General features: G+C 53.3%; 1 protein-coding gene across 1 annotated transcript; it reads left to right on the top strand.

Moving 5' to 3' along the window:
• The first annotated feature begins 3922 nt into the window (after nucleotides 1-3922).
• FN3K (fructosamine 3 kinase) lies at nucleotides 3923-12595 on the top strand. Its single transcript, XM_001490214.7, has 6 exons — nucleotides 3923-4315; nucleotides 6278-6429; nucleotides 7313-7404; nucleotides 7753-7835; nucleotides 11184-11306; nucleotides 12196-12595. The coding sequence occupies exons 1-6, from the start codon at nucleotides 4175-4177 to the stop codon at nucleotides 12532-12534; spliced, it is 930 nt and encodes a 309-aa protein (XP_001490264.1). The 5' UTR covers nucleotides 3923-4174; the 3' UTR covers nucleotides 12535-12595.
• Nucleotides 12596-12868: the final 273 nt, after the last annotated feature.

Below are 12868 nucleotides of genomic sequence, written 5' to 3'. Positions count from 1 at the left end.
GGTCGCCAGCATCTTATAAGCCTCAAGCCCAAAGTTCCATGGACCCACCCAGAGTTGCTGTGGATTGTTCCATTCCATGAAAGTCCCTCTGTGCACATACCAAATGAGGATGAGCATCTGTTTTCTGGGCTTCTGGATCGGTGGAGGGTGGCGGGGGGAGTGAGGTTTTGATTTAGAGGTATAATTTCACGGGACACTTGTATGCTGGTGTCCTGACAGCAGCCTGCCTCCTGTCCTTGCTGAGTGGCCTGCTGACATCTGAAATAACGGGGAGGTTTGGCTAGACCCATAGGGACTAGCTCTGGATGCAGCACCTAGGCCCCTTGGTTGTGGAGAAGAGCGTGGAGAGGTTTGTGCTGTTTGGACCCGCCGTGAGCATCACAGGAGGCCTCGGAGGCAGGAGGTGCAGGGGGCTGGCCGCTGCCCCGAGCGCCTGTCCAGGTCCCTCAGCTCTCATCTCGGGTGGTCGTACTTATTTCTTACTGAAAATGAGATTATTGTATGAAAATACCTCATTATATCTGCTCCTGTCAGGGTATCAGCCCTTCCACAGAAGTAAATCTAGATAATTGCAGTTTAGTTCTCCACCCGAAAGCTTTTCATTTTGCATCCTGTTGATGACAGCGGAACTGAAACATGGGCTTTTCTCCCTTAAACGAGGATATGGATGGACTTTAGTGCCTTCCTAATTGGAGTCTTCACTGGAATCAGTCATTACATTGCTTCCCTCCATGCGTTTAAAAACATTTCAGGCCGTTTGCTTCGTGTTGAGGAGCCTCAGCCAGCTGTACCCGCCCAGTGTTTGCCCTTTATGGGGTCCTGGGTGCAGAGGGCTGAGTGATCCCCCCTTCGGTTGTTGGCCCATCATTGTTATTATTAACACTTCACGTGAGACTTCTCCCTTTGTCTTGGTTACTCATCTCCCTTTGTTCCCTTTTCCCCCCGCTCACTTTTCCCTCCTTCAAATCTGACCTGCTGCTTTGGAAATACCAGGAATCATATAGCCAGTGGGGTCTAAGCAGAATGAGGGTGAGGCCAGGAAGGCTGTCTTGGGGTGAAGTGTGTATCTTCAGGGCTTGGATTTTGAGATCTCTTTTAGGCTCATTCTAGGTTTGTGGCTCAAAACATGGGCTGAGAGAACTGAGGGAACTCTTGTGGGAACTCTTGTGGAACAGGGTCTGAGCCTGGATGGATGCCCCTAAACACAAAAGCCGAGGCTCTGTGACGGTTGTGTTTTGGCGCACCAAGCCCCTCACAGGTGGGTCCTGGTGGCCGTGGAGGCCTCCCATTTACTCTGCTGTCTTGAGGCTGATGTCTGCAGGGCAGCGTTGGAGGGACACTTATAAACCGTTGAGGCAGATGGGACTCTCTTATGAAATGGTGTTTGGCATACTTTGGGATTCAAAGGGAATCTAAGTGGGGCCGGCCCTGTGGCTGAGTGTTTAAGTTCATGTGCTCCTCTTCGGCGGCTCGGGGTTCAGAGGTTCAGATCCTCCGTGGTGTGGACCTAGCACCACTTGTCAAGCCACGCTGTGGCAGCATCCCACATAAAATAGAGGAAGATTGGCATGGATGTTAGCTCAGGGCCAGTCTTCCTCACAAAACAAACAAACAAACAGAAAATACCAAAGAGAATCTGGGTAATTACAGCCAAAATAAGGGAGGAAAATGCAAGTGTGGAAAAGAAGCTCACTTCTCTACAGAGAGCAGTGTACCTGACCCCGAGACGAAGTTACCTCTGTTCCAAACAGACATGAAACTAACAGACGTTTTCACACTGCATCACATTAGACGTGCGTTATCTCCATGGCGGATCCTAGTGGAGGTCTTAGGAACTACAGACCATCTTAAAAACCTCAGGACAGTCCACTCCGGTGTGATGGAAACCATTCTGCACTTGGCATCAGGAAGACCAGCGCAGGGGGGGCTTGGGTACGTTACCTGAGCTTCAGATCCAGACACCCACGGGGTGTCAGAGACGAGCTTCCTGGGGGCACTGCCTGCCCGTAAGTGCTGCTCAGCGTGTCTGGTGCATGTCTCCCCACTTGGGAGGGTTGCTGCTTCTATCCTCCCCATGTTCTCCCACTGAAATTTGCTTCCAAAAGCTTCTTGCATGAGAACTTGCCTCCCTGCCTGGGTTTCCTTGTGGCAGAAGTATGTGGACACACTGAAATATGTTCAGAAACAGGGATTGGCGTGCTGGGGGACTGTGGTGGGCGTAGCAAAGCAGCTGGCTCACAGCCATCTCTGAATTCTGAAGTGGCAGAATTCCCGTCCCTTTCCGAGAACAACCATCTGCCCAGGGGGCGTGGTCCCAGTGCAGTTCCGTGTGGAGGCTGGAATGACGGACTAGCGGTGACACCTGGACAGTGTCCATTGGCTCCAGGTTTCAGCCAGGGCCTCAGGACCCCATCCCCTACCCTGCTGCCTGATTTCAGACTGGGCTGTGGTGATGGCCTTGGGGTTCGTGCCCTCAGCTGCCTTCCTGGGCCCCTTTTCTGAGCAGTGTTACAAGCGCCCCCCCCAAGACTCCCCCAACACGGAGCAATGGGCTGTTGCTTGCCTGCGGGCTTTTTCGTTCTCAGTGCCACTGACTCTGTGTTCACAGTAAGGGGATCTGAGTAAGCAGGAGAGTCCTTCCTCTGCACAGTGACCCCATTGGTACCTCGGCCTGTCCCACTACCCAGATCCACACCTCCCAGACACATTTCCCTTTAACGATGCTGAGTCCTGAGAGCTCCTGTCACAGCTCCCTGAGTTTGGGTTCCAGCTGTGCCTGAGAGGCACCTTCTGCATCTTTGCAGCCATAATTGTGGTTCTGGGAGAACCGGGAGAATGAGGAGACTGGCCGTGGTGAGGAAGGGGACTCACAGCTCACAGGGCAGCTTGGAAGTGCCTGAGTCACATCTCCCACTTGAGCTCCCAACCACAAACCAGAACTCTAAGGCAGGTTTGGGAGGAGGGTGGCGCCAGTATGCAGAGTCAAAATGCTCTTCTTGGCATGTCTTCATGCTGAGGATTCTGCGCTCGGACCCAGGGCTGCTCAGACGGATGCTGGGAGGCCTGGGGAGTGACTCCAAATACCTAGGTTCGGGACCAGTAAGATGGTGTGCCACTGCCTGGCTGCCACCCGTCACATTCAGACCCTGCTTGGGCAAACCATGCCCAAGGCCCGGAAGGGGGCTCAGTTAAGACCAGTGTCTCCCCCAGGGTGCTGGGAGAAGCTGGAGGGCCAGGCTCATGAGTCCTTTCCCAAGATCCAGTAGCAGGGTGGGCTTCACTAGACTGAGAGAAGAAAGCTAGGAGGAGGAACACATGGAAGGGCACATGCCCCTGACAGATGGCCGTACAATCTCTCCTGTCCCACTTGCTCTTGTGCAATGACCTTGTACATGCCAGTGCATAGATGTGTGCACACGGGCATGTGTGTGTTTTTGAAGCTCCCTTCCCAAGGCAGCCAGTCTCTGTAATCGGGAGTCCCACCTGGGGCAGGGGCAGCTGCCCGATATCAGAAACCCCAGAGCAGCCTCTATCTCTGATGGGCACCAGGCACCCTGAGGAGCAAACCCAGCGCCAGCAACGGGTGTCACTGGGCAGTACCTGGAGACTTGCTGGGCATGATGAGACCCCCAGCCTTGTCTGGACAGTGTGAGACCCAGGCAGGCCTGTGACCTGCTGCCCAGGGACAGCCTCGTCTCCTCTGGACAGTGTCCTGTGTCCAGCCGGGTGGGAGGGGTCTGGGCCAGGGCCCCGCCAGGATTCATGGAACCTCTGTGCAGGGATGTCAGGCCCAGCCCGGCTCTGGGAGTGCCTGTAGCAGGTGGACCCCACCTCAGGCTGTCAGGGCACACTGTGTGGGTACCTGGGCAGGGCACCACCCGCTTCAGTCCTCCTATCAGAGACCTCGTCCCTCCCTCTCTAAGAGCTGGGTCGGTCCCCCATGGGGAGCGCGCCTGCCCCACTCCGGGAGAGAACAGGCTGAGGGTGGACCCTGCCCGGGAGGCGGGGCCGGGTGCTCCGAGCCCGCAGGCCCCTCCCCCGCGGACAGCGGCCTTGGCAGCCGGAGCTCGATCCCCGGCTGGGCCGTCTGCGCCATCCCCGGGTCCCTCCCTCGTCCCCGTGTTTCCCTCCCCTTGGTCCCAGTATCCCCCGTGTCCCCACGTCCCCCGCCCCTATGGAGCAGCTGCTGCGCACCGAGCTGCGCACCGCGACCCTGCGCGCCTTCGGGAGCCCGGGCGCCGGCTTCATTAGCGAGGGGCGCGCCTACGACACGGACGCGGGCCCCGTGTTCGTCAAGGTCAACCGCAGGACGCAGGTGCACCCCCCAACCCTCCCCACTCCCCCGCCCCCGACCGCGGCCTGAGCCGGCCCCCCCGGGCTGAGAGGGGGAGGGGGTTGGGGTGGAGGTGGGTGGGAAGAGATGAGGGGAGTGGGTAGGGGTAGGGGCGCGGGGAAGGGGGAGGGGCTCGGGACAAGGGGCAAGGTAGCCTCTTCCTGGGCTGGGCCTGCACTCGCAGCCCGGGGGCAGCCTGCCCGTGGCCTTGTGGAGCTGGCAGCTCCAGGGAGAGCAGGGCCCAAGCATTTTCTGTGGGATCCCGGGGTTTTGTCTGCTGCAGGATTCATTTATTTCCTTTTGCATGGATGCACAGGAGTTTTTGGTTGGTTGTTTTAATTTCTCTACCCTCAAGCATGGGGGCGACGAGGTTTGGAGTCTGGCTACTTCTGCCCCTCCTCGAGACCCAGCGCTGGCCTCGGGTTCTTCGCACCCGTGGGCTCTCCTCAGCAGGTGGGAAGAGTCAGGAGGGAGGCCAGGACCCCAAGAAGGACCCCAAGGGCCAGGGGAACACTCCCTCTATTCACAGACTGTGCTTTTGTTTGGTTTCCATGGCTTGCGTGAAATATTACTGTTAACTAAATATGGAAACTATAACACCTTACAAATGAGGAAAGCACCCAGGTGCCAAGGGCTGTGCTGCCTGGGCCGTGCTCTGGGGGCTGTGCCCCTTTGAGGTGTGGCAGTGGTGGGGGTGTGACCCCTCCCAGTCCCCCTGCAGCCCTGCCCACCTCTGGGATGGATGAGCGGTTGGGGTTGGACCAGCATCCCTGAGCTGTTGGCACAGGGAACGGTTGAGGAATCTGACTTCAGAACTAAAACCCTTCAAAATGGTAAGCCCCCCCTCCGGGAAGCAGTTTTGGGTTCAGGGTTTACGCTGTCCTGGAACCTTCACAGCTGGTCCCGGGAAGCTCCTCTAGGCCCGACCCTTGAAACTGTCAGTGCCGGCACACCATAGCGCGCAGTCAGTGCAGGAGAGCAGGGACAGGTGAGGCCTTCGGGGCGCCGACAGCCCCTGCTCCACGATTCCAGGTGTGGTTGGCAGTTAGCCTGGTTTTCCTGTCAGGTGCTTTGCATTAAAGGATGGCATTCTTTTCCTGTGTGGAAATAGATGCTTTGGTCTTGTTCACGATGGTTAACTTTTTTAAACATGCAAGTCTGTAGTTAGAGATCTTAGAAACCATTTTATTAAGTGCAGTTTTAACTGAGCTATAGTCTACCTAAGGTGAGAGTTCACCTAATTTAAAGTTGGGATATTTGTGGGAAGTGTTTTAGAAATAGGAAGGCCCCTGGGTCCCAGTGGAGGCTGTTCTGCTGCTTGGGGGAGCGGCCCATCGTCTTCTCTGCTGGGTGCACAGCTCCTTCCCAGCCCCCAGGCCCTGCTCGGTGCTGTCCCTGGGGACCGGCCCTGGACCCAAGGCCAGGCCCAGCCCATCTCCCAGCCCCCGCCTTCCCCTGCCCCAAACATGTGCCCCAGTTGCTTCAGCATGCCACCCCTCCTTGCTGTAATTGCTTGAGGCAGTGAGGGGTTGAGTAAGCCAGAAGGGGACCCAGGCCCAGCCCCAGCCCCTCCACTAACCCGTACTCTGGGGCACCCCACCTGCACCCCCTGGCACCCCACAGTACTCCCAGCACTCCTGGAACCTCCCTCTGTAGCCTGTGCTTCCTCACCTCTCACAGCAAGCACTCGCTGCAGGGATGTCAGCATCCTGCTCACTGCAAGCCCCAGGTGCAGCCTCATCCTTGCATCCCCTTCCCATCCCAAGGGGGCCACGTTGCACCCACTGCCTGAGCGGCCAGTGCCTGGCTCCCAGCCAGTTTTCAGAAACTGAAGGTCCTGGTGCTTGTGATTCCCCGCGGTGGCTTCTGTTCAGGGCTGCGAGCCACAGCCTGGCTGCAGAGGCTGCTGTTGGAGTCCGAGCTCATGCAGTATTGTGGACGCAGGCCCGGCAGATGTTTGAGGGGGAGATGGCCAGCCTGGAGGCCCTCCGGAGCACTGGCCTGGTGCGGGCACCTCGGCCCATCAAGGTGATTGACCTGCCAGGAGGTGGGGCCGCCTTTGTGATGGAGCATCTGAAGATGAGGAGTTTGAGCAGGTGAGCGTGAGCATGTGTCTGTGTGTGAGAGAGAGAGAGAGAGTCAGACAGATGGAGAGAGAGGGAGAGAGAGACAGAGACAGAGATGGAGAGAGATAGAGAGGCAGAGAGAGAGAGAGAGAATCAGACAGAGAGACAGAGAAAGAGGGAGAGACAGAGAGAGTCAGACAGACAGAGACAGGAGAAGGAGCAGCCTCTTGCTGAGCTGCTCGCATAACTGGGCCCAGTTACCAGAGGCAGGGCCAGGAATTGCACCGCCATTCTCAGTGGTAAGGAGGAGTTCTTGCTTGCTGGTGTAGGGCTGGTGTTAGGTTAGTCTGACTCCAGTGAAGCTGCATAGAAGAAGCGTGTTTGAACCATCCCTTGCCTTGTGCTGGAGAGTGCACCCATGCCAGCTCAGTTTGGGCAGAGCGAGGTCTGATCTAGTAATTATCTGAAGTCCTTAACATTTTTTCTAATTATTAAGGTTATGTATATTCATTGTAAAAGAAAAAAGTGGAAAACACAAACTCATGTGAGAAGACATAACCACCCGTAATTCCATCAGCAGGGACGAGCCACTGCTGACCTGTTGCTGCTGGATTGTCATCCCAGTCTTTTCTTATATGTGACTTACATTTGTTTCTACCAAAGTTGGGGGCTGGTTTTCCACTTTCAGGCATTTGTCCCTTAATCCCCACGCCCCTTAAGGCTTCTGCTGAAGCCCACCTACCCTCTCCTGCTGACTTTGTTTTTGGAAAGGGTCATTGCCTGCAGCTCGTTTCCCGCTTGTTAAAGAATGCGGAGTAGTTTTTAAGGTATTTAAGACATTTCTCAACATGGAATGTGCTAGCTGGTGGTTGTTCTTTCTCATTTTAATTGGCTGCATTTCTTCCTCCCTCAGTCAGGCATCAAGACTTGGAGACCAGATGGCGGATTTGCACCTTTACAACCAGAGTCTGAGGCAGAAGTGGAAGGAGGAGGCGAGCACAGTGGGTATGTTCAGGTTGCTTTCCTGCCCCTGACGTGGCTGCACCTACCCTGGATGGATGCCGGTGTGACCATCTCCCATTACACTGCAGTATGACAACGAGATTGTTAAATGAGAACCTTGATGGAGCTGACGAGCTGGTAGAGTTGGCTCATGACCCCTTCTACACCCAGCCCTGCCGTCCAGTGTGCTTGTGGTGGGAGTGGCCTGGTTGATCCGTGTGCTGACCGATGGCTACCATGTGCAGCACGTCCTCAGACCACCCACGTTCTAGCAGTCCAGCCAGGCCTGTCCTGCTGCTCTGCTGAGGTCTGGCACGTGAGAGAAAGACAAGCAGCTCTTTCTACCGACAGGCCGGAGGGCTGAGGGTGCTGAGCCCCAGTATGTGGCCAAGTTCGGCTTCCACACGGTGACGTACTGCGGCTTCATCCCGCAGGTGAGTGCCTGGGTGAGGATGCCCCTGCTAAGTGGTCATCCCACCCCTGTATATGGCAGAGTGTCAGTCCCCTGGGCACCAGGAAGATTGACCACCTGATTTCTGAAAGCAAAGTGTGAGCTGGGATGGGGAGAGCAGATGACCTGAGCCTGGAGTGGGTGGGAGCCGTGGGGAAGAGTATTCCAAGCAGAGGGAACAGCAGGTGCAAAGGAGCATGCGTGATGAGTGTGGGGGACTGAAGCAGGTGGGGTGGGCAGCACGCGATGTCAGGAACTAAGTCCTGGTCACTCAGCCTGGGGCCTTTGAAAAATTATTAGCACTATTGAGATGTAATTCACATGACATAAACTCTGCTATTTTAAAGTGTACAACTCATTGGTGTTTAGTATATTTACAATGTTGTGCAACCATCACCACTATCTAATTCCAGAACATCTTCATCACCCCAGAATGACCACGACCCATTAGTAGTCACTCCCCACTCCTCTTGCCTCAGCCACTGGTAACCACCAATCTTTCAGTCTGCGGATTTGCCTGTTCTGGACATTTCATGTAAATGGAATCAGACAATACATGGCCTTTTGTGTCTCTCCCTCGTGTGGGTGGAGGGCGACTCTCCCAGTTTGAGGGCACTTGGGGCAAGATCCTGAGGAAGCCTGAGGCAGATTTAGGGATCCCATTCAATGGGCAGGCCTCACATCTGGGGTCCCTGGAACTGCACATGGTGCTTTACCAGGCTTGTGAGGACTCCCTAAACCTCGGCTAAAGCTGGCTGCCCGAGGGTCACACACCTGTCTGGAGCTAGTCGTAGTGGTCCCAGGCAGGCACAGCTGAGCATGCCTTGTCCTGCTTCAGATGTTGAATTTAAGAGCTGGGAGGTCTCCAAAGACTTGGCTGACCTCACACAGTGGCTTTTCAAGACCCGAGGAATGAAGTGCACAGAGCCCCAATGTGTGCAGCAGATGAGAATGGGGCTGGTCCATTAGGGACACGGGTGGCCCTGAGTGCCCCTTCAGACTCTAGGATCAAGTAGCCAACTTAGATCAGCTGCACCCCGGCTAGGAAGGGGCGAGCGACCTGGGAGGACACCTGCTCTGCCTCCTCGAGCTGTGAGAAGATGGCCTTGGATGTAGCGCCTTGAACCAGCCCCAAGTTCCTGGAGGCTCCCTGCCCTGTGGGAGGGGTGAGTGGGTGCTTGGGGAGCTGCGGCCATGGTGGGGCAACCCTGAGTAGTGGCTGTGTGCTTCTCAGACACCTAGTGCGCTAAGCCCTGTTGGGACCACTGGCTCCATTGAACTACTGCCCCGCCCTAGACTCCCTTCTAAGTGCTTTATCTTACTCAACTCACCCAGTTGCCATAGCAACCCTATGATGTCGTTGACCCATTTTATAGATGAGGAAACTGATACACAGAGAAGCCAAATGATGCTTCTGAGGTTATGCAGCTAGTAAGTGGAGGAGCCAGGATTTGACCCAGTCTGGCTTCAGAGCGTGGGCCCTAAGTGCCACACTAGCCTGCCCCTGTGTCATGGTGAAGGCTGGGTCCTTCCACCAGCTGTGTCCCCAGGTAGCCCTGCCTTTGGCAGCTCAGGGGAAGGTCAGATCTTTCCATGGGTGAGGGGATCACGGTCCCTCTCTGCAGTTGGAGGGATTGGGCTAGCCAGCACTGGTCTCCAGCTCTCAACACTCAATCTATGTCTTTTATGACCTGGTCATCCAAGATTAAGACAGAGCCTTGGATTCTGGAGGCCAGGGCAGGCAGATGGGGAATGAGGGGCTGCCACCCCGTGCACATCAGGCTGTTTGGGGAGGGGGCCTCCCCACCTGCTTTCGAGGTGCACCTAGCACCAAGGGGATGAACCCAGGGGCAAAGCGACCATAGCATCCAGCACAGGGAGTGTCTCCATGCTGAGGATGCTGGCCAGAGAGATCAGGTCCGATCTCTGGAAAGTTCCTCCGCTAAGGAACTTCACAAAGTGACCCTCTGTATAAAGTAAGCTTTGCATCCTTTTTTAAAAAACAACTCTATTAAGGTATAATTGACATAAAATAAACTGTACCTATTTAAAGTGTACAATTTGGTAAGTTCTGGCATATGTACATGCCCGTGAACCACTCACCCAGTCAGGTCAGTATGTAGATCCATCGCCTCCAAAAATGTCCTTGCGCCCTTTTGTCACATCTCCCTCCTGCCGCTTGGCAACCACTGATCTCCTTTCTGTCACTATGGATAAATTTGCATTCTGTGGAATTTAAGATAAATGGAATCATATGGTATCTCCTCTTTTTTTGGTGTGGCTTCTTTCACTCAGCACAATCATTTCGATATTCATCCATGTTGTTGCATGTGTCAAAAGTCCGTTCCATGTACGATAAACCACAGTCTGTTTATCCATTCACCTGTTGATGGACATCTCAGTTGTCTCCAGGTTTTGCTTTCACAAGTAAAGCTGCTGTGAACCTTCACGTACAAGAGTTTGTGTGGACAAATGCTTCCATTTGTCTGGGGCAAATACCTGGGAGGGAAATGGCTAGGTCACATGCTAGGTTCATATTTATAACTTTTTAAGAAACTACCAAAATATTTTCCAAAGTGGTCGCACCATTTTACATTCACACCAGCCACGGATGAGAGTTCCAGTTCCTCACAACACTTGCTATTTTCCATTTTTAAGAATTATAGCCATCCTAGTGAGTGTGAAGTGGTATCTCACTGAGGTTCCATTTTCCCTGATGACTCAATGATGTGGAGCATCTATTTATGTGCTTATTTGCCATATATTGGGGGCATGAACATTAGGATTATTATGTCCTCATCAGTTGACCTCTTTTCCACTGTGAAATGACTTTCTTTATACTGATATTCTTTGCTTTGAAATCTACTTTGTCTGATATTAATATAGCCACTCTAGCTTTCTCTTGGCTAGTATTAGCATGGCGTATCTTTTCTATCCTTTTAACTGCTTTCTGTTTTTATATATAAAGTGCATTTCTCGTACACAGCTTATAATCAGGTCTTGCTTTCTCTTTCCAACCTGTTGATCTGTGTCATTTAATTGGGGTGTTTAGACCATGCACATTTAATGGCTTATTGATACAGCTAGGTTTGAATCTGTCATCTTGCTATTTGTTTTTGATGTCTTATCCATTCTTTGTTCCTTCTTTCCTCTTTACCTGCTCTCTTTTGGAATAATTAAGTGTTTTGATGATCTGGTCTTCTCCCCTTTGTTGGCTAACTGCAGTATTTGCTGTTTTCTTAGTGGTTGCTCTAGGGTTAGGCAGGTTCCACGTCTAGCGCTGTCCTGTGGTCCCAGCTACAGCACCAGCCTCCTTTCCCTTCTTGCCCAGGTGAATGAGTGGCAGGATGACTGGCCGACCTTCTTCACCCAGCACCGGCTCCAGGCACAGCTGGACCTCATTGAGAAAGACTATGCTGACCGAGAGGCACGAGAACTCTGGTCACAGCTACAGGTGGGCACAGCAGTTATCCTCTGGGAGAGGGGCTGTCCTCTTATGAGCCCACCACATTCATGTGGGGCCCTCTGGTAGAAGTGAGCCAGATTAGGGACCACTGAGCCCTGAAGCAGAACTAGTTAAGTCGTGGATGCATAAGGGCCTGACTGTTGGCCTGAGCCTGGGAAGAGGGTGGGACCTGAGGACATACCTGGCCCCTGAGTGCACCTCTCACCCACTAGCTCACCAGGCACTTAACCTCAGACTTTGCTCATGTGGAATGTAAGTGCCTTGTAAATGGTGGCATTTACTATTACTTTCTTATCCATGCTTGCTCCATTCTTCCTTCTCTGTCAAAGCACAAACGTCTCACCTCTTAGAGCAGTTATGGGCGGCAGATGCCCTAGAGTGACTAGTTTCAAAACATAACTCTCAAAATGTTAAAAACAACTCACATCAATCCAGGTGAGGATGCATCAAAGAAAGTTTATTTAACTCATTAACTTCATTAATGAAGTAACCAGTAGGATGCAAAGAGGTGCAGATATATGTGCTGTGAAATAAAGAATAGTAGAGAAAGTTTGCTAAGTTACGTACACAAGAACTCCACTCAGGTTGTATGGTTCCTATTCTACAGGACAATAAGACTGTAACCTCTGAGGTTCTCTTCTCTACTGTATGGAAATCATTAGTACTGTAGAGTTCCTGAACCTAAATTAGTTGTAAATAGTAAGACAAACTTACATTCCCCTGCAGTCAGAGGATCCTTATCTTTGTGCTTGGTAGGCGGTGCCATGGTTGGACCCGGAACACACACGAGGTCATCTTTGCCTTATTTCCAAGTATTGGATGAGGAGATTGTGGCTCAGGCTCATGATAACTCCGTGTACAATAATTATTTTCTTAGGTGAAGATCCCGGATCTGTTTTGCGGCCTCGAGATTGTCCCGGCCCTTCTTCACGGGGATCTCTGGTCGGGAAATGTGGCTGAGGATGACACGGGGCCCATTGTTTATGACCCTGCTTCCTTCTATGGCCATTCCGAGTTTGAACTGGCAATTGCCTTGATGTTCGGGGGTTTTCCCAGATCCTTCTTCACTGCCTACCACCGGAAGATCCCCAAGGCTCCGGGGTTCGACAGGCGGCTGCTGCTCTATCAGCTCTTTAACTACCTGAACCACTGGAACCACTTCGGGCGGGAGTATAGGAGCCCGTCCCTGGGCACCATGAGGAAGCTTCTCAAGTAACCGGGGCGGCAACACCAGAGGCGGCTTCAGGGACGAATAAAGCCACTGGGGGTTTCAGGGATGGGACTGCTGTGTGTCTTAGTTTCACCTGCGTCTCTATCCTCCATGCGGTTGGGCTAATTTACAGGGGGTCCAGAGCACCGAAGAGTCTTCCACAGGCTCACTACGCATCATAATCTGGGGGGAATTTGGTTATTTTCATGGTAGTTTTATAGAAATTCATACAGATCTGGGGTTTGCTTAGGCAGAAGTTAGTGTCGTGTCCCCTGTGGACTCGGGGCTCCTGTTTTTGGCTCAGGCAGAGTTAGGGACCATGAGATGGGCCCCACCTCTT

This window comes from Equus caballus, chromosome 11 (assembly GCF_041296265.1).
Source record: "Equus caballus isolate H_3958 breed thoroughbred chromosome 11, TB-T2T, whole genome shotgun sequence".
Classification (NCBI taxonomy): Eukaryota; Metazoa; Chordata; class Mammalia; order Perissodactyla; family Equidae; genus Equus; species Equus caballus.
Note: the sequence above shows the minus strand (reverse complement) of the source record. Positions and strands in the feature narration are given on the sequence as shown.

Bases quoted from the DNA above. Each gene is read 5' to 3' on its own strand.
- FN3K (XM_001490214.7), top strand. From the start codon at position 4,175: ATGGAGCAGCTGCTGCGCACCGAGCTGCGCACCGCGACCCTGCGCGCC. The intron at 7,405-7,752 runs GTATGTTCAGGT...TTCTACCGACAG, and splicing joins GGAGGAGGCGAGCACAGTGG to GCCGGAGGGCTGAGGGTGCT. The intron at 11,307-12,195 runs GTGGGCACAGCA...TTATTTTCTTAG, and splicing joins AACTCTGGTCACAGCTACAG to GTGAAGATCCCGGATCTGTT.